This window comes from Pungitius pungitius, chromosome 1 (assembly GCF_949316345.1).
Source record: "Pungitius pungitius chromosome 1, fPunPun2.1, whole genome shotgun sequence".
In the NCBI taxonomy this organism is placed as follows: domain Eukaryota; kingdom Metazoa; phylum Chordata; class Actinopteri; order Perciformes; family Gasterosteidae; genus Pungitius; species Pungitius pungitius.
The window spans coordinates 29,748,544-29,773,298 of NC_084900.1; the positions used below are offsets into that span (position 1 = coordinate 29,748,544).

Below are 24,755 nucleotides of genomic sequence, written 5' to 3' on the forward strand. Positions count from 1 at the left end.
AAAAAGCGTCTCATCAAATATGTAGACCCATTCCCCCGGCTCCCGGTGCTTCAGTCATCAAACTTTAAAACTCACAGAGTGGCGATTGAGCCGAGTCAGACAGGTGATGGGAGTAAAAAAATCTACCCAAGATGTAACAGAAATGGAAGGTGATCAGGAGACATTTTAGACTCACACGTGGCACTATTCCCCTCGGCCCGTTGCGACAGCGACAGGATTGGTTCAAGAATACAAAACGGGGTCTTCCTTTACTAATGGTGCAAAAATGGCTCTTCCATGTGCCTGTCTCTGTGTGTGTGTAGGTTGGTTGGTGTGTATAGCATAGTGCCAGCATAGTGTGTGTGTGTGTGTGTGTGCACGCGTGAGGTTTTAGGTGAAGGGGAAAAAAAGAGCAGCACCGCGCGTGGGGCAGGGTGTCGCACTAATGAGGCTTTTTAACTGTGGGATGCAAGTCACACACAATGGTCTGGGGGAACGTTTAGTGTCTCCTCTCCCTGCCTCACACACCCCGCCGAGGCTTCTTTTTACTCACCGTCCTGTGTGTGCTCCCCTCCGCCAGGGCACAGGCGATGAAAACATCTGCCTTCATCATCCTGTAACACTTCAAACATTTCCTCATGCTAGAGAAGAGTTTGGTCCCCCCCCCCCCAAACAACAGGTGGATGTCAGGATAACAAGATGCACACGGGAGGTTGATCAAATCCCAACGTTGCTTCAGCACAGCATGGCAAAATAAAAATAAAAATGTGTAATGTAAAGGAGGGGAGAGAGAGAGAGAGAGAGAGAGAGAGAGAGAGAGAGAGAGAGAGAGAGAGCTAACAGGTGTCGATGAGGGCTGCCCATGGAGCACACCGCGATAAGCTATATTGTCACAGTCACTCTGGATGAGAGCGCCTCTGGTCGCGCGTCGCTCATTTCGGAAGTGTTCGAACAGGTATTTGCCCGGCTTGGTTTTCTTTGAAGTTAGGGGCATTTAAACTCTATTTTCTAACTGGAATTAACCGAGGGGATTTAGCGCAGATTAAAAAATAAATAAATCACTCATTCACTTTCCTGGCATCTCGCGCGCGCGCCCGGCGGCTCTTCGGCGCTGCGTTCAAAGTGTTCGCGTCGCTCCTGGTGGGACGTGGACTGAACGGATTAACAGGACGTTTTTTTTTTTTTATCTGCTTCGACAGATTTCTTTGCTTCATGATGCAGATGGTGAGTTTTCTTCCTTTTTACTCTTTTAAATCCAAGCGGAAACATTTATGTTCATGGTGCATTGTCGACCCTCTCGTATTTTACATTTACACGTAGGGTGACAAGAAACACAATAAAAACTGTATAAATTATTATTTTACTTAGTTATAAAAAGCATGAATAACTTCTTTGTTGAAAACATACCTTTTTAGATTTGTGTCCTTATCATTTGATTTGAAAATTTCATTGAATGATAGCAATTATATCACAGTTAAATTAATTACGTATCTACAACCATTTAACAATTTAAGGTGTCTGTACTCTTTGCTCGGTTTTCCAGATGCAGATGTAGCCAGTGGAGGAATGCATTAAAAAGTGTTATTGGTTGCCGAAAACCTGTGAATTTTTGGTGTGGACGGTTACATGTGAGTTGTAAAGATTTTTGATCCCTCAACTTGTTCTTCTCAGTCATGGCATTAATTGGAACATTGAAAGGGGCTTGAAAGATGAATTCTCTTTGATTTTCTAAAAATTATACTTCAAAACACATTAAAACAATAGCCCTCCCCCCTCCTAAATAAGGTGAATTTGGCACCACCTCCCATTTCAGCATAACAACCCTCTCAGTGGCAGACATGGTTTCCGTCTTTTGCTAAGAAATAAACTGGACCGGAGGACAACGAGGGAAGTCAAAAGAAGTTTGAACGAGACTTTATAGCTCATCAGTTAGTTTATTTTGTATTTTGAGTCACCACCCATCTGAGAAATCCCAATTTTTTCAGTGAAACACAGCTTCCCTTCCACTCCTCTCCACATCCTTCTACACCTCTTCACACCAAAGAGGTTCTCGGAGAGGCTTCATCCTGGCCGGCACCATTCCAGCCAAGGGGGAAGAGGACTTCCTGACGCTGGCCGCTTCGCGGCTCAGCCGCAGGAAACGAGTCATTGGAGCTGCTGTAGGTGTGGCCATGGTTCTCATACTGTTGGTGGCCATTCCCCTTCTTGTCCATACAACCAAAGGGGGGAACGCCGAAAATGCAGGAAGCCATTTTGAAATGCTTGGAAGCTGCAGGATGGTTTGCGACCCCTACACCACGTCTCAGCCCGGCCAGCAGCTGACGGCTGTGTCCCCCCCGCCCCAGGACTACTCGGGGAAGAAGCTTAAGTCTGGTTTCCGCGGTCCTCCAGGGATCCCTGGCCCCCAAGGACCACGTGGACCCCCCGGAGAGCCCGGCAAACCAGGGCCACAGGGGCCCGTGGGTCCAGGTCCCGGGGGCTATTCACCCTCACTCTACACTCCCAAAATCGCCTTTTACGCAGGGCTACGCAAGCAGCACGAGGGAAGTGAAGTGCTGAAGTTTGATGACGTGGTGACCAACGTAGGTAACTACTACGAGCCCAGCACAGGCAAGTTCACCTGTCCTCTGCCGGGCATCTACTTCTTCACCTACCATGTTTTAATGAGAGGGGGTGACGGAACCAGCATGTGGGCGGACCTGAAGAAGAACGGACTGGTGAGTAAACGTGCTTGTGTTGGCGTGCACGTGTGAAAATAAATGTGTGTGGTTGACCGCCCTGCGTAACCGTTGACTCGCGTACGCCTCAGTAACATTGAGCTCCTCAGATTCGGAGCACATTCCACTTAGCAGGCGGCCACAGGACGGTCAAAGAAGGAAAGAGCAATATTTTCTCCTCATTAAGGGAAATCCACGCTATACAGTCTAGAAATCACAGGTAGGGGTATTTGCATTCTCATCCGCGCTTCGGCTAAATGACAAGTGGCAGAACGCCGCCGCTGCCAAAGGGAACAGTCTAATTAGTGAGTATCATACACGGAGCTTGATTATCGCCTAAACAGAAGTGCAAAAGAGCACAGGAGAAGTGTCCGTCAGTACGTGGTCCAGTCAGTTTACATCCCAGCCAAATAAATAATTAATGTAAAATTGACAGTCCACTCATCCACTAGCTCATTCCCCAGACACTAATTAAAGACACACGGGCTGACGGGGGGGAGAGGGGAAGACGTGGGATAAATCACAGGGATTTTATCAGAGGACTCTCTAAATTCAGGAAACATTCATCAAGTTTTTTTTTTTTTACATTCATAAATTTATCAAGGACTTCAAATGCAAATACTCTCTGCTCAGAACTCCTTTTCTAGACATGAAATTTACCGAGAACTCTTTGGCCGTGCACAGGGCCTAATGAGGGGTAATACATACTGTATGGTTTCATCTGACAGTTGTAAATAAGATCAATTTAGAAGATTTGAATTGGTGCCACAAAGTCGAATATTATATATAGGCTGCCTACTTACTTCTTCGTCTTGTATTATCATTCCAGTCTTCCTAACCTGCTCAATTATTTTACATTTTAAATTAGAACCCGCTGTGCTTTCTTTTCCTTAACCTCCTCCCAAGCTTGTTAATAGATTCCCCATTAAATACCCTTTCCTTTTAACTCTGAAATCATACCCCTGGTCTATCTGACACCTGTCAGGTGGCCGTCTTAAACATTTCGGTTGTGGAGCTCTCACCTAACAAGGATCTAAACAAACATAATAACATGTGCCATGAAGTGCTTGACCTATGGTATTTTCTCTGCCTACTGATTTTGTTTTTTAAACCCAATAAAGAAGGATTTCCATCGCAACTATTTTGCCAAATTCCCTTCCCACTCGAGTCCTAACTCTGACACCTCAACAGATACGGTGATTTGCAACGTCGGGTTTCTTTCCTGGAATTGTTCCGCGAGAATGAATGAAACACAAGAGACTTGACACGACATAGAAAAGCATAGGCGTCCACTCTGACTGAGAGAGTGAAAGTGAATCGCAAAACAAGACAAGTGAGTTGATGGCAAGATCAGGGGTGGCGCAGAGGAAGATAGATGACTTAATGGAGGCGTGGAGACAGTGGGCTGGTAGACGAGGCATCGGGGAGGCTGCCGGTGAAGGCCGGGATGAGATCAGGCATGATGACCAATGGACACCCACTCAACGCGCCTCGGCTTGACAAGTGATCAAGGTCGACCAGGGAAAGACAGAAAATTGATTTACAAACTGTTTTTAAACACCATAGGAAGTGTGAAGTGGAAATGTGAATAAACTAATTCTGGGTAACAATAGCTTTCCTCCACCAATTATTGCAACTCCTGTATCTTTGCTAATGAATAAAAAGGCACACTTGGACACACAAGTGTGGTATCGTGTGATGTCGGGATGCGCTAAGTGTGCCAAGGCTTAAATAGGATTCCTATATCCAATTCCTATTACTCTTTACTAAATCCCTCCTCTCTGAAGCTGACCTGCTCAGACTTCAATCTAACTGCCACAAGACATCATATAGGGTTTCAGAGTCAGGGATGTGTGATTGAATAGGTTAACATTTGAGTTGTTTTCATGTTTGTAATGCAATAGTAATTCAAATGTACAATGTAGATATTTGCTTACCGCTGTTGGCTCCCATTTTAAATGTTAAATACATAGTCAGTAAACAGAAGGCCCAAATGGCCAAATTTGGTAACGCAGTTTCGAAAAGATGATGCCTTCATACATCATTATGCATTCAAAACATAGTATTTGAATATTCATTCAGCACCACTCAAAACAAAAAGTTCCAATCATTCCTTTATGATTTGATCAACCACTATATCCCTAAATCACTGTCGAGGACATATGAGTTGTATACATTCCAGGTGGGTAGAGTCTTATTGTGCTAATGATAGCATGCATGATGCTATGAAAGTTGGTACGACACGTCACACGCTCCTTCTCAAAAATCCCTTCCTTTTTCCTCATTGACTGGTTGGGGAGCTGTTTACCTACTCATTTATATTCCCATAATGCATCACTGTAAATCTGTAATACATGTTCTTATTTCAATGTAAAATGCAGACAAATAGATACCTGGCTCAGTTCCCATTTAATTCCTCTCTCATTTCTTTTCACCAGAGTCTTTTAATAGCTCAGTTAAAGGTCAAGTTATTTCCCACAGTAGTGTTAAAATGTCATCACTTGCTGTAATGGCCGGCACCTGAATTAACTTTCCCAGCACAGAGACATAGATATGCTGCAGATGAAATCTAATTACCCTTCAGAGCCGACGGAAAGTGTTGGATATATAACAGTTTGTTCTGAGACGATAATTCAGACAAGAAGTCGTCTTTCAGTCCATAAAAGATCAAAATAAATACCCAAATGTGCCCCTCATGAAACAAGTAATTCAAATAAGTCCACCAATTTCATACTGTCCAAAGGGTTCAGCCTCGTGGCGAAGCAGCCTGCGTGGCAGGTAATAGCAATCTAAGGTACGCTTCAATGCTACAGTTGCTTGTCGCCGCGTAATCCCTGGGCTCCCAAAGGAGAGGGGAAGCCTGTCCAATAAATATTTCATTCCCACAACATCATCCCCCCCACCACCACCACCACCACCACCACCACCACCATACACACGTCCCCAGGCCCCTGCAATGTGCTGGAGTCCCTTAGGTAAGTTTAACAGCTACTTTTCTATTGTCTCCACTCTAAGAGGTCCGTATATCACAGTGAATGCATCTTGTCAGTTTTATTACCAGTGGAGCACAGACCCGCGGATAAAAACAAGGCTTCATATACCCCCCCCCTCCTCCCTCCCCCTCCCCCCCAAACATCTCACCGGTCTCACAAAATAGCCTCGCTTGATCAGTCTGTTGCTCTATGCCCCCTCCCCCCCTTCCTCAACCCCCCTTGGTCGTTGTTGTTGTTTTTGTTTTTTCCCTCCTTTTTATCCATCTTGGCCTGTGTTCAGCGCCGCGTCTACTGCCCCCCCCCCCCCCGTTCCCCCGTTCCCCCCATCCTTCCCGTCCTCCTTGCCTGTGGCCCCCTCTGTACCCGGCCGTGTTTACTATAGGCCCTGTAATGAAAGGGCGAGGCAGAGACAGAGACAGCCACAGGCGAACCCTGGGGGCTCCTGCCTCACGGCTCACAGCCCTTCAAGCTCCAGGATCAGCACAGCGTGCCGCCTGGTTCACACGGATCAGGCTGTGTCCTCCAGCCGTATCCGTCTCCTCCGTCGGCTTCCTGTCCTAATCCCACAACGGCTCTCTCATGCCCGTCTGTCTGCCGTCTGCATTAATGGACGGCTTGCGCTATGCCTTTCGCACGCGGGAACATCAGCTGAAGCACCAATTCACAGATGGCATATTGGCAAAGTGACATCCATGCTGACTGATGTATTTTATTCTCTGGTGTGAGTGTTCAGCAACGCTTTCATGCATTAAGTCATGAGAATCTGAGAAGACCTAAGAGGGTGGGGGTGGGGGGGGGGGGGGATCTCCCTACATCTCCCTGGATTACACTTTTTGGATAAACTAATGAGGAGGATGACATATGCCTTGTGTCAAGAGGAAGTCACAACAACAGCATAGCTGTCAGCTGCAGCCAGAGATGCAAATTTGATATTGGCTGTCACTACACGTGTCAAGCAGAACAACAATTTAACCTTTTCAGATGACAATGGATGGGTGTCGCTTTTCGAGAGATGGTCCACGGGGCCAAAGAGGAGTAGATGTTCATTGTTCAGTTACACTAATTGGGCTGCCCTTTTTAACACAAAGGTACCCCAAATAAAATAAAAAAATATGGCTCTGATTATATAACTAATTATCAATACTCGATGTTCCTTTGTACCGATGATCTGTTCTGCCTGTCGCACAGATGCTACGCTATCAAAGTGACAAAATGTGTCCACAGACAAAGAACTCGAAACCACTTCAGTAGATGACATGGTGAAAACCACCCACATACTAATATTGATGAAAAGGACGTCAAATAACGCACATATTTTCATGAAGTGATCAAATTATTTGATTTATTGGTCAACTTATCAATGTAGTGTCTACAGTCATGGTCCCTTTTGATAATTTTGTGTCTCTGAACTATATTACCACCTAACAAACTAGAGTAAACATGAATGTCTAGGACTACATTGCGTACATCTCATACTGATTTGAAATACTGATAACCGGGACTACGTGGTGTGTAGAATCTTAAATCTAACACAACTAGACTGTTGTGGTAGTACAACACTTGCTATGGTTGGTTTAAATGTGCAGTTATTTAGCTGAGGAGCCTCAGGAGATCGACGTATCGGCGCCTGTAATAAATCTGTTTCAGACAGGCCATGCTTAACATGCTTAACCACTGGTCACCAACATGCATGTGATTTAAAGAGAGCCCCTATTGGCAGCGGTCTAATGGATAGGTGGGATAGGGATGAGCGCATACCTTTCCTGTGACAGTAATTCGTGCCGTGTTGCTCGGTGATTGATGGCTGCCCGTCGGGGAGAGTGAGGCCGCCTGATGGGAGCGACATGACGGCAGGTAGTTGAGTTGCAGATCATATTCTTTGGCTGTCATGAAGATGCGAGTGTCTCGTCTGGCTGCTGACACGAATCGAGCGCTCCCACCGTGGATGGACACGGAGCCAGACACAAGGCCACTGGTGGCAGACATATGTCTGATGATTCAAGCCGCCCCATCCAAATTATTGATACATAACACATGGGAGGGTTTTAGGACAGCAACTCAGTATACAATTACACTTTTATATCTTCCTATCACACCCTATTTATTCCAAGCGCCTTACATGCATTGAAACAAGTGTGTTGCAATTCCAAGCATGTGTACTTAAATGTCCACGATGAGTAAACTTAATTAAATGTGCTAACAAATAAGCAGAGATCCACTGCTGCTGGGTCAATAACAACGAACCCACGCGCAGCATGCAAATGTGAAACTGTCTGGCTTCGGCATCGCAACTCAATATCATGCGTATTGAACTGGCCGCAGCATCACAAGCAACAGGTCAATAGCTGATGGTGATGCCGTTTCTCAGGCTGAGCCAGTTCCCCCCCCCCCCCCCCACCCACTGTGGACAACCTGTTGTCCCCAATGATTCCGCTTATCTCCACAACCCAATCACATCCCCATCCTCGGCCCAGCCGTGAGCCTCAGCCACAGCGGATCAATAACAGTCAGAGCGGTTGTGTTCTCAGTCCGACCTTTGGGGGTCACAGGTCACAATCCATCAGTTTATCCGGCATGAATGCGAAGGTGATGTCATACCCACGAGTGTCTCATTTTGAAGGCTGTCAATAATTGATCACGACCCAGAGGAGGACATGCGATAAAGGAATGAGATGGTGCTTTTGGGGGTTTTGAAAGAGCTGCTGGGTTCCAGGGGCTGTTGAGCAAGTGGCGGTGACCTTTGCAAGTGTTTGTTCAGTTTCCTTCATGGTCTAATTGTCTATGCGCATGTTCTCCGTGGGTGACAGGTAAGAGCCAGCGCCATCGCTCAGGACGCCGATCAGAATTACGACTACGCCTCCAACAGCGTGATCCTGCATTTGGACGTGGGCGACGAGGTGTGTGTGCAGCTGGACGGAGGGAAGGTCCACGGAGGGAACACAAACAAGTACAGCACCTTCTCCGGTTTCCTCATCTACCCGGACTGAATCAAATCCTTCCCGACGCAGAGCGGAACACCAACACACACTTAAACACAACCGCACCTACACGGACGTATGCAAATCAATGCACAATACACAGATATGCAGCCGCTCAGTTCCTGCTGGGACCACACACACACACACAAACACACTAATGCAAGTTAACACACATATATATACAGGCATACTGAGATTATAACAGAGTCGAGTAGCGTGATTTTGAGCCAGCAACTCTCACTACCGGCAGCTTTTGTGCAAATATGAATAACAGAAGATGTACAGTATTGGTGCGCATAACAATTGCACGCTCCGGCTTGGAAATATCTAGAACAATTAACTGACATTGTGAGAACTACAATATAACCATCAGAATATTTGTTTTTCAATGCAATAATGGGCCCCATTGGCTGTGTTGCACTCCTTACTTTATGCATTTCTGCTGGTCATTCCAACGACTTTGATTCAAATGGCCTGCGTTTCGCAACCCATCATTGTGAAATGTGTTTTTCCCTAAAGTGAATTACACCAGTTGAAAGGAAATCCCTGTTGTGCTTCATCCTGCATCGGGGACATACTGATCCAAATAAGGCCATCTGAATAAACACAGAGGTTAGAAGTCTCCCTCCGGTTTCCATCATGATGCAGAATATCACAGCAAGACAAAACTAAACCGAACGTACTACAAGACATTTTAGGGAGGGCACTTGTGTGATGAAGTGCCAAGTGCACTATTGACAATAGAGAATGTGTGTGTGTGTGTGTGTGTGTGGATGTTGTATGAGTGGATAGACATTGTTGTATAATGAGGCATTAACCGCTGGAGTGTTTTAGTTACATTAAATGTTGTACAATATATTGCTGGAATCACACTGCCATTCCTACTTAATACCTTATTTTTAAGAGACTCTGTCAAATTATCATCATATGTATCGACACAGTAATCCTGGGTTGGGCTAACAGGTACGTCGAATAGGCCGAGTAGACACCTGCTATTAAAAATATCTATAACTACCGTGTCTGTGTTCTTGCACGTTGTTTCGGCGGGGGTCAGGGCTGAATGAAGACGTGTGTTTTCATGACAAATCCACATAAATCCATGCAGACCGTTGTTATATTTGGAGTCACCGGAGAATCGGATACATGACATGGCCTCGTGGACACTACTGGCTGACCCACAGCCATGTCTGCCTCCACATGGATTTCCAATACGATTTAAGACGCTATTAAAAACACACACATTAATACTGCTACATTGATCTTTGCACATAATACACCATGGATATACCAAATCCTGCTGATGTATACAAGTTAAATTTTACATATAATCAGGTTTACAAACAAACCAAATAGGTTCTGTGCTTGATGGATGAGGCGTGACATCCATCTAAAAACACATTTACTGTGCTCTCTCATTGGATAAAAGTATAGTAATAAAAAACAATCACTTACGAAATTTAATTAATTGTTTAATTAATTAAGTGTAAGATTTCAAATTCCTTGTTTTGTTTTGTCCGACTAACAGCCCCCAAAGACATGCGGCTTAATGCCATCAGAACGATAAGAAAATCCTTTCATTTGAGAAGCTCGACCCTGAAAATATTTGTTTTATTTTTACCCATGGAGATGTTTGGGCAACATATTCATGATTAATTCAACTATCTGATTGTTAGCCATCATGTCGGTGTGCTAATTGTATTGAGGGGGGTTAAAAAATACAAGGTGGGTATTTTTTTTAAATAATCAATCCAACTAACTTACCGTTAGCTCTTTATTTAAATCAAATTGTTTAAATAGATTTATGAACAGTTATACAATTATAATTTGTTACCAATGGCATTAAAGAACCAATGAACTGTACTGGATCTGTGGGCGTGATTTTATATTAAACGATCACCTAACACTACTCATAACCCACAATTATATGTGGTATAAAATGAAAGGCAGATCTTTTTTAATACTATTGTTTTCTAGTTAAGGTGACCAGCTAATTTAAGCAATGCAAATTTCCAATAACATCACTTAAACAGTTCCTTAAAGAGACGTCTTCTCCGTGCCAAAGACGAATACCTGTCAGATTACTGGCAAAAAGCACACCGTGCAATTAGAGAAGAGAGCTGACCGCATCATAGACCTATGGAGGATTTGGTGGATCTGTTGCTCCCGAGCGGAGGAAGAGGGATGCAGCCCGAGCCCGGCCCCCTCCACCGGCACATTCCAGTTGAAAGTTAATTGGACGGGGAGAGGTCTGAGACAGGCTGCGCTGAGGCCCATTAGCGATTCCCCCGTCGAACGCAGAGCCACGAGGATCACAGACTCACAAATAGGAGGATTAAAATAATCAATAGCCTTGACTTCCATCGACCACACACACACCCAGAGTAATTAGTGGACAACCTATTCAGCAGTGGACTATGACACCCTACTGACCCCCACCCCCTCTTCTCTCACACACACACACACACACACACACACACACACACACACACACACACACACACACACACACACACACACACACACACACACACACACACACACACACACACACACACACACACACACACACACACACACACACACACACACACACACACACACACACACACACACACTAATGAGGAAATAGTTGTGGCTGCTTGTGATGGAAATAAAGAAAAGGTCAGGAAGCCACCAAACGGCCTACTACTGCTCACATCTCAGTACTGTCATTGAATCATTCCTTAAGAATTAAAAGCGTACACAGAAAATTACCAACTAAATATTCATTAGGTTAGTTTTGACTTTGTAATATCCATAAATAAACTATGAAAGTCTTTAGACAGCCATTAAAAGAATATACTGAGCAAAGCATACATTCTATTTAATATGTTACACACACATGCAAAAAATGCATTAAGAGCACATTAAGGTGCATCTCTTGTATGCACTAAAGTGGTCCTTCTGACCAGCTGATTCCAGGAGCAACACTGCCCTCTGGTGTCCACGGAAAAACAAGCGCACAAAACCTTAAGACAATACGTAACTAAGCGCGCACATTATTCATTTAACTCAACAAATCTCAAAACCATCCAAATGAGTCTTCAGGAAAAAACATTTATTTAAAGGCAGCAACTAAGTTGGGGTGAATTAAAAACATAGCAAACCATTTGAAATGTTTGTTACTCATGATAATATGGTTTTGAATATACCGGCCAACCGCAAGATTGGAGGAACATATTTCCCGGCCAAATAAATTCTTAGTCAATGATACAGTAAGTTGCTGACAGTTACCGTACATGTTTACATATATATATATATATATATTAAAGTCCCCTCCAGAATTGACACACTGGTATCTATATTTACAGTATATCATTAGCAATTTATGTCCTTTTAAATGTTGCATCTTGGAATGTTAATGCAAGCATTAAGACTGCACATAAGTTGGTCACATACATGAATGTCCCTGGCAGTAATGGCCAGGGACATTTGTGGTCTTTGTAGGGAATGTAAAGGCACTTCTTAAATCAAATAAATGTGGAAAACCAATGCATGGAAAAGGTTGGGGGGGGGGGGGGCAGTGATGTAGAAGCCAACTGAAAAAAGGGGGTTACATATGACTGGGTAGAAAAAGCCGTTGGATCTTAGTCTTCACCCGCTCATGACCATCCTGACCAGTTCTGCAAAACAAGACACAAGAGAGACAGGTGTGAGTCGTGGTGTGGACCCTGGGGGGCAGATCCCCCGTACTCTGATCACCCAGAGGGGAGAAGTGTTGAAGATGGTACTGAGAGAAAGATGTGAAGCATCTTCATCTCCTATTTAGCCAAAGCACACGGGCCATGTCTATGATCAAAGAGCTGGTTAGAGAAGCCATCCTCGCTGAATGCTTTCCTCTAGTAGAGAAGCAGAGAAAAGGGGAGACGGTCAAGGGAACTAAGTCCAGTCAGACAGCGGCCAGCTACAAATTCAGCTTCCATAAGTAAGGAGGAGAAAATGATCAGCACAAGAGCAACTCCTTGCATTTCTTTGGTTAGTAGAAAGGGGACTGGTCCACTCTCCCCAAACTGGTGGCTATATTCAAATGTAAAGAAAATATCCACAATCAACTGTGCACTTTATCTTTTTCATAAGAGCAGCACCGCTAACACTGACAGAGGAAACAGACCATTTTAAATGGTGCAAATGACATGCAAATGAGATAAGAGCTGCTTCATGACCTCCAAAGCGATCAGCTTAAATAACTGGTCCATTGGCTACCAGGCGTTCCCCAAATGAGACCAGTCACTTGCCTGCGTGTCCATCATAGCCCCTTATTAACAGAGGGGAGCCTTAGACACATGCAGAGGGGCATGCGGCAGCCAGGGGCCAAGACAAAGGGCTTTATGGGAGACAGGCAGAACAGCAGGAGCCTACGCACGGGTCAATGGCCTCACTACTAATATGAGAGGGACCACAAGGCTTTCTCAGACACCTATAGGTCAAAATCTACTTTGCAACAGCACATTGTTTTGTGTTTGCAAATTATGAAGCAAAACTACAGCCAATATGTGTTAGGGTGGCCTAATGGGAGAGGATTATTGAAAAACTAGAATGAAGAAAAGCCTGGAGGTGAGATCTCATGGTATACCAAATGCCCGCACCGGCCCTCAGCCTGACATGATGTGGCGGACAAATGCTGTGGAGGAAGAACATTTAACACGGTTATACATGGCCTCTTAAACCAGTACATTAACCACAGTGGTAGAGACACATAAAATATACAGTGAACAGGATGGATACGTACATTGTAAGACCAAGCCATTAGCTCACTGTTCTGGCCATTTAAAAAAAGGGCCTTCCAATGACTGCCTTTGGATAACTAGGAAAATATTGCTGCAACACCAAATTTTAGCCTGAATGTTTTTTTCAGCTTGACATTGAAACAGAGGGGCAACAAGTGATTGGACGACCAATGTTTGAATGGAATCTTCCTGCTACACACACACACCTGAGAGGAACCAGAACAAAGAAAAGACCAGGATAAAATTAAAGTGTCAATAAATTCTATTTGTTTTCTTTTTTTCTTTCCGGGGGCGGGAGGACCCCTTGAGGACAAAGATTGGGGGGAAACACTGTCGGTTTTGCAGAAAACTGAATCTTCCTTTTAACACAATATAAAAAGGCATGTGCTGACAAGCACATTGGCCAATACCGGGTATGATGTTTCATTAACCGTAGTGGGTATGCGCAACAAGATGTCAAACACCATGCTGCAAAGTGTCCATTTTACCTTCGTAATTGATGCAGCCGTTGGCATCTTCGTGTCCCGCCAAGAGCGTCTCAACTTCTTCCTCTGACATTTTTTCACCTGAAATTACAGATTAAATCATATTACATGGGTGATATTATGATCTTAAAAAAAAAAAAAACGGTAGGACCAAAGATTTTACAAACAAATAAAAGCACACCAGTACAGAAGTAAATAGAATGAAAATACTACTGAAAAATAAAAAATAAACACATGCAGAATTGATACCAGATTTATAACGTGCAAAAAATGACTTAATACAACGTATATTTCATTTTCAGCAAATACTTTTTTGAAATGGCTAGATACATATTATAGTATATGAAATTCCCTAACAGATTTCTACTCAAGAACCATATAAAGGCAGCTTGCCTAGCGTGGTGAGGACGTGACGAAGCTCTGCCCCCATTACTGTGCCGTTGCCCTCCTTGTCAAAGACACGCAGTCCCTCCACAAAATCCTCCATGGAGCCCTGATCTTTATTCTTAGCGATGGCCTGGAACATGGGCAGGAACTGCTCGAAGTCTAGCATTTTGAGGTTCATCTCTGTAAAAATAAAAACAAGGAATGTCTGAGTTTCCAGCTGCAGAAAACACAGTATGGTTCATAAAGAAAAACAGGATTTTTTTTCCAGGGCAGTGACTTTTTCCTAATTTCTGTGCATAAAAAGCAATAACTTCCATTGAGTGTTTTTCCCCTCTCACCCTCAGCTTTGGGGTTTCCCAGGACCTTGAGCACCTCAGCATTGACAGGGTTCTGTCCCAGAGCACGCATGACGTCGCCACACTGACTGAAGCTGATCTTGCCATCTCCTGTCCTGTCGAACAGCAAGAATGCCTCCTTGAACTCTGCAGGGTAAAAAGACGCATGACGAGTTAGGAGAGGGATTTGCATTATTCATCCTTTTTAAATGGAGATAAACAGAAATGTGTGGAGGAATGATTTAGAGACATGGAAACAGATGAAGTCAGAAAAGCCAGTAAATGAGAACAGGCAGACAAGAGAAGGAGATTGGGACATGACCTGGTTTTCTGCTGGTAGGCCTACATTAATGCCGACAGGACACACAGCACTACACTCACCATCCAGTGCCTGCTTCACATGCCGCTCTAGGCTTTCCCCAGAGAAAAGATGTAATAAGTTGTACAAATCTATGGGAAAGCTTAAACTCATTATCCAGTCTTTCATACGTCTCACTAACGGGACCATTTTCATGGTAAACTGTGGTGCAACCACAGCAAAAACAGCTGGCTCTCTATACTACGCGTTTTGACATAGCAAAAAAAAAAAAAACTTAACTTCCTCAATTCAAAAAATAGCACATATCCACATTGGTCATCTGGTTGGCTGTGACTGTCGCTACAAAAACAGATAATTGTTAAAGAGAAATTGTAAATGAGATGGCCTGAATCCCCTCAATTGCCTTAGCACATTTCCGGGAGAGTGTCACCATCAGCTAAAAGCTTCAGACATGTACTTTAAACTCTTAAGACGTGTTCAAAGTATTTTTTAAAGTTTGCCTTAAAACTTAGCAAAGTAATAATTAGAAAGCAGACAAATCTTAATTGAAAACTTTAAAAACACACCAAATATATAATTGCTAAAAAAAAAAAAAGTATTGAATTAACTATTTCATGTTAATGCATGTGACACTTTACACTAACACCACAAACTGATCAGATACGTTTCAATATTCATCAGCACACAGGTGAAACAAAAACGTATTTGATTAAACAATGTGAAAGTTATAATGCAAACAATCCGTTAGTATCAAGTGTCCTATCTATCTTGCCCATCTTCTGGTAGCAATCAATCAGTCAGTATTTCCCAGTTTTAGTTATGCATATTACCAGATTCATAAAGCGGTCTGGATGATCGTATGGTTGCTTCGTTCCTGAACCTTACAAGGTTTGTTTTTCTACTTCAACACAAATACTGCTTTACAGTCAATGAGGCTGATAACTTCCAGCCCTTTTATGAAAATAAACTCCCAGTGTAAATAACAAGGTTTCATCATCTATCAGCAGTGATGTGATCTTGTCAGTGATTACGGGGTTGATAACTGTGGCTTTCATCTAAAAACAGTCAAACAAAAAGCTCAGCTAAAACACCGTGAGTAGATTACACTGTATTCAGACAGTGCCCGAGCTTTCCCAAAAAGCTCAGGCCCTGTTGTGGAGCTTTTTCCTGTTCCGAGGAATGTGGCTCTTCCCTTCTGGCATGCGAGCACTTTTCCCAACACCATATTTGGTAATAGAGGAGTGGAGCAGAGGAGGAGGAGGGTGAGAGTAGCTATAGCCAATTATGTCAACTGAGATTAAACAAAGCAGCCTAAGGACAAAAACCATGCACCACTGTGTCAAACACCAAAAATGGGCACGCTGGAAGATGCGTCGCTTTGAAGATAAGTTTATGGCAAACGAACACGACGTATGATAACAAGATACGAACTTCGGCTACATTTGGCTTTAGAAATACTGCTGATGCATAATTGCCCACATACAAAAACACTGCAACACACGATCGTAAGTATCATAACGTTATTTGGAACAAATGACTGACTTGACGGACCAAACAACAGTGCGAAGCGACTCGATGCAACAGTTTAACGTTTAGGTTTTCCCCCAAAGTAACATGCAGATCACACCCTAAACACTCCGATCGAGATAGTCATCAGTTGCAGCTAAAGCGGCCCCCTTTCACTGACTTACCATGAATCTGATCCAGGTTAAATTCAATCTGGAAAGGACAAGCAGTTGCAAGTGGACAGTGATGAAACAGTTTGGAAATCAAGAAGGAAGTCCTGGGCTAAAAACACACAGCTATGACAGGCGGGCATAGAGCAGGGTGATAGTGGAGATAAGGGCCAAAGTGTCCCCTGACCAAGCAAGAATGAAAGCATGCAAAGAGATCTTAGAAAAAGGTCACGACACAAAATCATAACTCACCAAGGATTTGATCTTCCGAGAAGTCAGACTGTTCAAAGAGAAATTAGGCTACATGATTACGACTCCCTTTGCAATGCACAAGCTAGCTTGTGTTGACTTCGAATGCGTTTGGACATGTTTTTTCGGATAGTTAGATTGACTCAAACAACACATTCCATCACAGTAAAACATTCAGCAGCGGTTAGTTTACACGCAGGTATTTAGAGGACCTAAATTAGCTTGTCGTGTGAATATTAACTTTACCCATTCTACCGCGCGAGCTAATGTTAGCTACTCAAAAGTTGCACTTCCGCTATCCTCCCGCGAGCAAATTCAGACATTGAAACTCAAATTATCGTATTAGGAAAGCTAAACAATTGTCTTGAGAAAATAAGGTCATTACACGAGAACACTTGCTATCCTAGTTAAGTCGAAGGGAGCAAAAATAACTAAAACCCACCATGTCTGCACTGGCTGAGGTGTGTCCGAGGAGTCGGAAAACCAAAGAATGTGTGACGGCTTTTAGAGAAGGGCTTGGTGAGAAGGAGGAAACCAAGCGGACTATGGCGGCACTGCGTCATGACGTAAGACGCACGACGTCCAGGCCCGAGGGCGAACAGCTCCACTCCATATATAGCAATGGAGATAAAGGTATGGCTTGTGGTTTAGAGCACCTTGTTATGTTCCTTAACGCTGCTTGAACTGCTTGCTCTATGATTGAGGTGACAGGTATTACACAGCTATATTGTTAATTATAATTTAACAGACGGGAGGCAAGAAGACATTCGTGTCACATATTTGGTTCCTCCTAGTTTTACATTCAATGAATGGATTTAAATACGTTTCCCATCTGTACTCGTAATTAAATGTTCCTTTGCTCGTTGTGCACACCTTAAATTAAAAAAAGATTTTGTGTAATCATAACTAGTGTTCATGGGAAATTAGACATCTCCAATGTACACTTGAAGTGAACTACTTAATCAAATGAATGAAGCAGGAGACATTGTGTGTCAAGTAGCCCTTCAATGGTAATAGCAATCGGCCAGTGAATTAAGTGGTTTTTATTAAGGTTCACTGTCAGTCACTATGTATCATTCTAAGGACAGTATTAGATCTCAGAGGGTCATTTAAACTGCTAGTCCTTAACTTTACAAAGTAGGCAATGAGTCAATGGAGCCTATAAGTAAAGTGTATTCTACTTGAGACAGGTTTTAAAATAACTATGAAGAATACTTGGACTGTGTGTTTGACATATGAATGTCTGGCTGTGAAAGAAGGAAGGATTGCTTTAGGCCTGTGAGGTCATGGACTGATGCCATGTGTTTTAGCAGCCTTACTTAAGCACTGGACTCGTCCAGTTGTCATGTCTGTGCTCCCATTGTGGGCGGAAGTGAAAGTTTTAACATGGCCCACGCAGCAGGCTGAATGGGTTCGCTCCAAAAAATGGGATAGTAACAGCAACACAATGTAACACGTAAAGCACTAAAGAATGGCAGCAAAGCTAAAGCACAAACAAAGACAAAGCACATTAGCGCAAAGTCTAATGTGGGCATCATTGTAGTTTGAGTTTCTTCAACACATCTTCACATTCATGTTTTCTCTAATTGATCTATTCCTGCGTTTGACCTGAGAATACCAATAACTTGGGCTTATGTGATGTTATTTTCTAAATACATATATCAACTTAATATTTATTTACTTTTCAATATTCAAAATAAAGGACACATTTTTTCAAACAACATCATGTTTGCTCAATCCCTGATTGCCGTATGTGTTGTACAATATAAGGAAACATGTGTCACTACAAAAACATGAGCCCGTAATATATCTGTAAAATGACGTATAGTGAAACGGCCTCAAGTTAGTCTTATAACTGTGACCTATATCTTACAGATGGGGAGGTCCATTCTCTTTGCAGGCAGTCTCTAGCTTTGAAAAATGGGTCAAGCAAACCTATCTAAATTATTAATGGAGTGAATAATACAAATGGCCTCTCTTTGAGGGTAAATGTTATATTTTGCTTCCTTTAAAAAACGATTATAGCAATAGGTGTGTAGGTCTCACTAATTGGAATCTCTTGATGAAAGAACTGGCAAACACTGCGACATAAATATCCCCTTTCTCCCTGGGGAGGCCACTGACTGACATTCTCACTTTCGGTGCCCCATTTCTTCGCTTATCTTAGATTTAGTCTCATTGCAGATTATTGCTGACGGTTTATTAATATTAGTATCGTAGAAAGCAGCTAATCCGCGAATCATCGCAGAGCTAATTGGCAAACAAATAACGATTGATTTCTGATTTGAAGCTTGACTACATGTACATGAACTCATAGATGTGATTAATAGTACATGGCTTTTTAAAAATAGCCTAAACTTATAAATGCCCACATTAGCTCAGTCATGAAAAAACGTACTGTATTGAACTCCACTCACCTCCAAAGCAGCGGGGTCAAACGGGGAATCCGAAGCTCGCAGCATCCTAGGTCTCTGCTCTGGTGCTGCTTTTGGTTCTGCAGCAGCCACGGGGAGGCAGGGGAAAGGAGGACCCAGTCTGGGCTGAGTCACCGGAGAAGGAGACTTCTTAATGGAGGATTCTCTTTTAGGAGCCATTCCTAACCTTGAGGGCAGCCAAAAACGTCAAATCTCTGCACCAGCTGCTGGTATGGCGGATAAGAGGAGGTGAGCTATAAGTGTGCATGTCCTGTGGAGCTGTGGGGAGGGGGGGGGGAAGAGATGACGTTGATGATGGTCGGGGACCGGCAGTTAAGAGGCAGAGGTGGACAGAGTAGCATGTGAGGGAATGTGTCAAGATTGAGGAGGGACATGTGATTCAAATCATCAAATCAGCATGTAGCTGATAATAAATTGTTCAAAAATGATTAACTGTTCTTTTTGTTTCTCCCCCCAGATCGTTTCTCTTTTCTTCCAGACTTGATGAAACGTGTGCTTGATGCTCATCAAATGTTTATCTTTTTTCCAAGTCAAAAAGATTAGCATAGATGTTTTTACCAAAATTGGCAAGGTTATAATTTAGCTCGTATAACACTTTTGAAGAGATCCGAGTGGATCCAAAATGTTTTTAACAGAAGGTGATGCTACCAATCTTACAAAACATAATGTATCACTGATGATATTAGTACACAATAATATATAAAGGAATTAAATTTACCACAACCGAAAGCAGCTAAATCCAAAAGACATGAATATAAAGCCGTAAACACTGCAGAGTATACAGCATGGCACAGCCAAAAAGGTTACGTTTGTTCATAATAGAGCCACTAGATGTCACTATTATACAACAGGAAGCCACAACTAATGCTCTCGGCTTCAACTTATTCCAGCACTACATAAAATGCTGGTCTTTGTTGAGTGTATAGATGTTGATGTATTGATACAACAGAGGCCCTGTGTATTTGTAACAGTATATGTACAGTATATGTAACAATAATAACAATGATAATGCATTACATTTCTATCTGAGTCTTTACTCAAATAACCAATGAACTTAGGCAGAATTTGGGAGTACTTTTATGTTACGCTATTATTTATATTTTCTACGTAATTTATACTTTTCCATTCCAGAGGAAAAAATGTTATTCTTTTCACGCAACTATATTCATTTTACAGCTTGAGGTACACAGATTCAATTCAATAATACAAAAACCCACACATTCTCAATTGTGTATCAATTATTATACTATAAAATGATTTATCCTAAACAATTAATAATGGGCTATTTTGCACAACCCTATTTATACCTTTCCATTTTCTTTTGGTAGGACCATGGGTTGGACTAGGTCTATATTTAGTAGCCTGATACGTTAGTACTTAAGTTAAAAAGAACTTTAAGAGTGACGCACTAGTGAATGATTGAATTCAACTTCACTGAGGAGCAAACCAATCGACAACTTCTAGCGTCTTTCTACCCTTTCCTCCAATAATCAATGCTACCTACTCCGCAGTGGATTTGGGAACAATCCATCGCGCGTTCAATGGGCCTTGAAATGACCGTTTATGTGGGTCAAGCGTCAAAACAATAGCGACATAAGACCCTTGCTGCGAGACCAACGGCACTCCTGGTGCTTCAATAGTGGATCGAACATGCAAACTGATGAAAAAAGACCCCCCCCCCCCAACAAAATCATCCAGATTATCTAAATGACATGAAGAAGAAGCTACAATATAGGCTTTTATTTTTTTGATTTTTTTTTGTAATGTTAATATATTCAGTCAGCCTGCAGCCTATTGCCAGCTGATTGCTGATGAGTCTGCCGAGCAGACAGCTCAGTGGCAAACACTTTAAGAAGATTAGCAGTGCCTCACGTTTTCCTCCTCATTTGCAACAATAATCCACCACATGAGGCTAATAATAGCACTGTCTGCTTTCAAATAAATTACCTACACTACACCAAAATGAGCAAATTGAAACATTAATCTATCCAGGTGTCTGTATAGTTCTTAACATAACAAATTGATTTTGCAAAATATTGGACACTTAATTGGAAATATTGCCATCATCGATATGTCTTTCTGTAATTTTGTCTAGGTGTTGTGAAATTAAATTAAGTTTCTCCAATTTAGAGGAAATGTTTCAAGAGATCCATTGAAGTGCTCAACTGACTGATGAAATTACGCCAGTTCTACCACTTTAATGCCATTCAAAGTCCCCCCATGCTCAAATCTCCAAACCACCTGATTTATTTTTAATGATATTACACCCCTCAGTCGGCTGTGTCATGGTAATAATCTGGGCTGCTCCAGCTGCCTCTAGATCACATTAGCCGGGCTTAATATTGACAGTGTTGGGCCTACTAAACAATGAGGCTATGGGAAAAGGCGGCTTAGAGGCTGCCGGGCCAATGGGCATACTGCGGGAGGTAGAGGTGGTGCAGGCCAGGATGCTCCAGTTCCCTATGCCCCGGAGGACTGGCACCATCATTAGGCAGCGTCTTGTGGAGCTTTAAACCCACCACTACCAGATCCAGATCCGCACCCCAGACATCAAAACCATACTGACAAGGGACCATGAAACCAGTGGCAACTTGATTCCCTGCTATTCTTTTATTGGCTGGATAGACCTGCAAGGACAATAGCTCAGCAGCTGCACCTTGTGCAGGTTTCCTGCTTTGGACGGCTCAGGGAAAGCTTTCCTGCAGGGCTCACCATGAGACAACATGGAATCAGCTGTTGGACCCTCGTATTCAAGACTACAGACCAATGATTTCTGAATAGGGAAATAACAAATAAATACATGTTTGAAATGGTTGGAAAAGTTCTAATATTTCTTGAATTATTTTTAGTCACATCCAGCAAAATGCAAGAAAGCCCTCATTCCAGTGTGATTTGATTAGAAGAGTGCTTTTATCCGTTAGACTAATTTATGGTGCGAGCTTGCGTAGATTTTTGTATTTGCATAATGGTCACACTGGGAATCAGAGGCCACTTGTGGGACACTTGCACCTGATCACAGACACCATGGCTCTTTGCCAATCACACCTCCACCGTTGTGTCTCCCAATTAAAAATCACCTGGATTTGTCCTTGGATTTGTCAGGTTGTACGACATCAGTTTAAATGGCCCAGTATGCGGAGGCTTTTTCTTCTTTCCCAAATTGTTATTTGGATCGGTGGGGATTTTGCACAGGGGCCCACAGATTACCGTCGTTGATTAGTGGTTGGGTGTAATCCTTTCAGCCCCTCTCTCTCCAAAACACCCTTGGGATATGCCCGTCTCCCAGAGGACCGGCTACATGGCAGATGGATCCTCCTCCCCCCCGTCTGCCCCCTCTAACAGCACACCCAAAAACACTGTTGATGTCCTGGGACGGAGGTTGTAAAGTATCCTGAATATGAAACCACAGGCACCTTTGTTTAGTGGCTCTCTCCCCACTTAGTGAGAATTGCCCTCAGGCATGATTCTCATTCTGTAGCTACATTTCTACCCAATTGGAATGTTTTCCAAATCCATTAGCCCAAAGGAAGAGGAATAAGTTGCACACAATCTGCTTTTATTGGATGAGATTCTGCTTGATCTTATCAAGACTTTGTAAACCAAACATCTCTAAGTTGTGGATATCTTTATTGATACGGAAAGCCATTTGGAAAAAAGTGCAAATGCCACCTTCAAGTCAAAACATGGGATTATATTTCTACGCAAGGAGATAAAGATCATGGTCCACTTGTGGGCTATTAATTCACAGTTTGGCCTGTTGAAAGCTGTTTCTTTTTAGAATCAGTGACGCATCATGTGTGTTTGCGTGTAAAGCTTCAACATTGGCTGCACACTGAAAACCTGCCACGGCCTCAAATCATGTTGTGATCTTAAAGTGTAAATTAGTTAGGGATTCACGTATAAAACAACAGATAACGTCATATTAACAAGAATAAAAAATGGCTTGAGGTTTTCCTTTTAGAATGACTCAACATAGTCATTGTCGACTTAGAGAAAAAAATAACAGAAATATTGACAATATTAACTATAATATAACAAATGGAATGGTGTGAATATCAAATACCAAGAGATTTAATTGGAGTTAAAATATCTTGATTCACAACTGTGTGTCAGACCAGGTTCCCCTGTGTGCAGCAGTCAGGCTGTCAGTCTCCTCTCCAGCAAAGTCTGCTACAACAATATTAAGCCTCAGTGAGCAGCAAATGGAGAGAACTGAGCCCTGGGACTGACTCTCAATCTAAAACACACACACACACACACACACACACACACATATATAGGGTATACAGCAAAAAAATGGAAAAACTTGAAAATGGTCACGTAAAATGCACATTTTGAAGATTGACTTGATCAAGACAGTTCTCCCAAAAGTGTTATAGAAAAAACTTTTATTGTTGGTTTGACAACAATACGATGTCATCTCTCACACCATCCCGTTCCACATGACCCCCACCTCTCACCAAGCCAACCCCTCTTGCAAATCCACGCTCTCCCTCCATCTTTTATGATCACTACAAGGGGCTCAGCTTTCAGAAGCGGTCCAGGGAGCATGTGTGCAGAGCTTTAATTCCTATTGTATTCGTGCACTCTTGGTGTGTGTGTGTGTGTGTGTGTGTGTGTGAGTGTGTCTGTGTTTTAGCGAAGGAGGGAGAGGGAGATAGAGATGAAGAAAAAGACAGGAACAAGGACCCATCTGTCAGTGCAGCACGCAAATCCCTCCCATTCCACTCGGAATCCCAGGGGACCAGAGCGAGAGACAACTCACTTGTGGCAGCGTTTTTTGGAAGGCGGAGGTTACTCCCATTAATAACAACAACAGCACCAAAATAATGCGAGACCGGTAGATCCTACACTCAGTTTGGACAGATTGTGTCTACACTGAACAAGCCCCTGGCAAAGTTTAATCTTTGCATATATTGACTACGCATTAAATATAATTAACCGCATAACTTTGAATTAAAATTGTATTTGTTAGATAAATATATAGGAGGGATAAAATCATGCAAACTCATCAAAAGTTGGTTCAGATCAGATGTGTTCACCGTGACCTCTTCCAGAAGGCTGCTTATCTGTGTTACTACTTAAATGGGAGCAGGACACAATTCCCTGTCTGTTAGTCAGTCCGTCAGTCATTTGGGAAACCAAGGGGGATTGTGGGAGACTGCGAGACTCCAATTCCCCATGCAGGCTGCAGGTGTGCTGGAGGCCATGCTCGCACTCATGGGACAGAAGGGTAGTGCCTGTGTGGTGTGTGTTGGGAGGTGCATATACCCGGGGACCTTTAGACACGTCACATTAGAGTTGTTGCTGTAAGCGTCCACACTCATACTCACACCCACCCACCCACGCACGCACGCGGCAGGGCTCCGTTTTACACATGCCTGTGTGGCCAGTGCACTGACCAGGAGTGATTAGGGCCGTTAGGTGGATAAATGC

At 43.0% G+C, this 24,755-nt stretch overlaps 3 protein-coding genes across 10 annotated transcripts in view; 2 read left to right on the forward strand and 1 right to left on the reverse strand.

Annotated features, from left to right (window-relative positions):
* The window catches only part of smc1a (structural maintenance of chromosomes 1A), a 128,579-nt gene that overhangs the window by 48,623 nt on the left and 55,201 nt on the right, over positions 1 to 24,755 (forward strand). The gene's annotated exons all lie outside the window — the stretch shown is intronic.
* c1ql4a (complement component 1, q subcomponent-like 4) lies at positions 817 to 10,095 on the forward strand. 4 transcript variants are annotated; one of them, XM_037478072.2, is made up of 4 exons: positions 817 to 1,203; positions 1,523 to 1,607; positions 1,793 to 2,696; positions 8,497 to 10,095. In XM_037478072.2, the coding sequence occupies exons 3-4, from the start codon at positions 2,151 to 2,153 to the stop codon at positions 8,674 to 8,676; spliced, it is 726 nt and encodes a 241-aa protein (XP_037333969.1). In that variant the 5' UTR covers positions 817 to 1,203; positions 1,523 to 1,607; positions 1,793 to 2,150; the 3' UTR covers positions 8,677 to 10,095. The 4 variants fall into 4 exon arrangements, with proteins under 4 accessions (XP_037333969.1, XP_037333970.1, XP_037333967.1 ...); XM_037478073.2 differs by having other exon boundaries at positions 1,965 to 2,696; XM_037478070.2 differs by having other exon boundaries at positions 1,523 to 2,696.
* On the reverse strand, positions 11,744 to 19,526 carry zgc:153867 (uncharacterized protein LOC337226 homolog). Of its 5 annotated transcripts, none has more exons than XM_037478077.2 (7): positions 19,302 to 19,526; positions 16,651 to 16,678; positions 14,644 to 14,787; positions 14,312 to 14,485; positions 13,922 to 13,999; positions 13,280 to 13,327; positions 11,744 to 12,329 (listed from the first exon to the last, which is right to left on the reverse strand). In XM_037478077.2, exons 1-6 carry the CDS (start codon positions 19,476 to 19,478, stop codon positions 13,299 to 13,301), a joined length of 630 nt encoding a protein of 209 aa, XP_037333974.1. In that variant the 5' UTR covers positions 19,479 to 19,526; the 3' UTR covers positions 11,744 to 12,329; positions 13,280 to 13,298. The 5 variants fall into 5 exon arrangements, with proteins under 5 accessions (XP_037333974.1, XP_062420582.1, XP_037333973.1 ...); XM_062564598.1 differs by lacking the exon at positions 16,651 to 16,678 and adding an exon at positions 16,888 to 16,915 and having other exon boundaries at positions 19,302 to 19,524; XM_037478076.2 differs by lacking the exon at positions 13,280 to 13,327 and having other exon boundaries at positions 19,302 to 19,520.

Coding starts and splice junctions, on each gene's coding strand:
- c1ql4a (XM_037478070.2), top strand. CDS start 2,151: ATGGTTCTCATACTGTTGGTGGCCATTCCCCTTCTTGTCCATACAACC. Junction 2,697..8,496: donor ACCTGAAGAAGAACGGACTG/GTGAGTAAACGT, acceptor CGTGGGTGACAG/GTAAGAGCCAGCGCCATCGC.
- zgc:153867 (XM_037478077.2), bottom strand. CDS start 19,478: ATGGCTCCTAAAAGAGAATCCTCCATTAAGAAGTCTCCTTCTCCGGTG. Junction 16,679..19,301: donor TTGACCCCGCTGCTTTGGAG/GTGAGTGGAGTT, acceptor TGTCCTTTCCAG/ATTGAATTTAACCTGGATCA. Junction 14,788..16,650: donor TAACCTGGATCAGATTCATG/GTAAGTCAGTGA, acceptor TTTACCCTGCAG/AGTTCAAGGAGGCATTCTTG.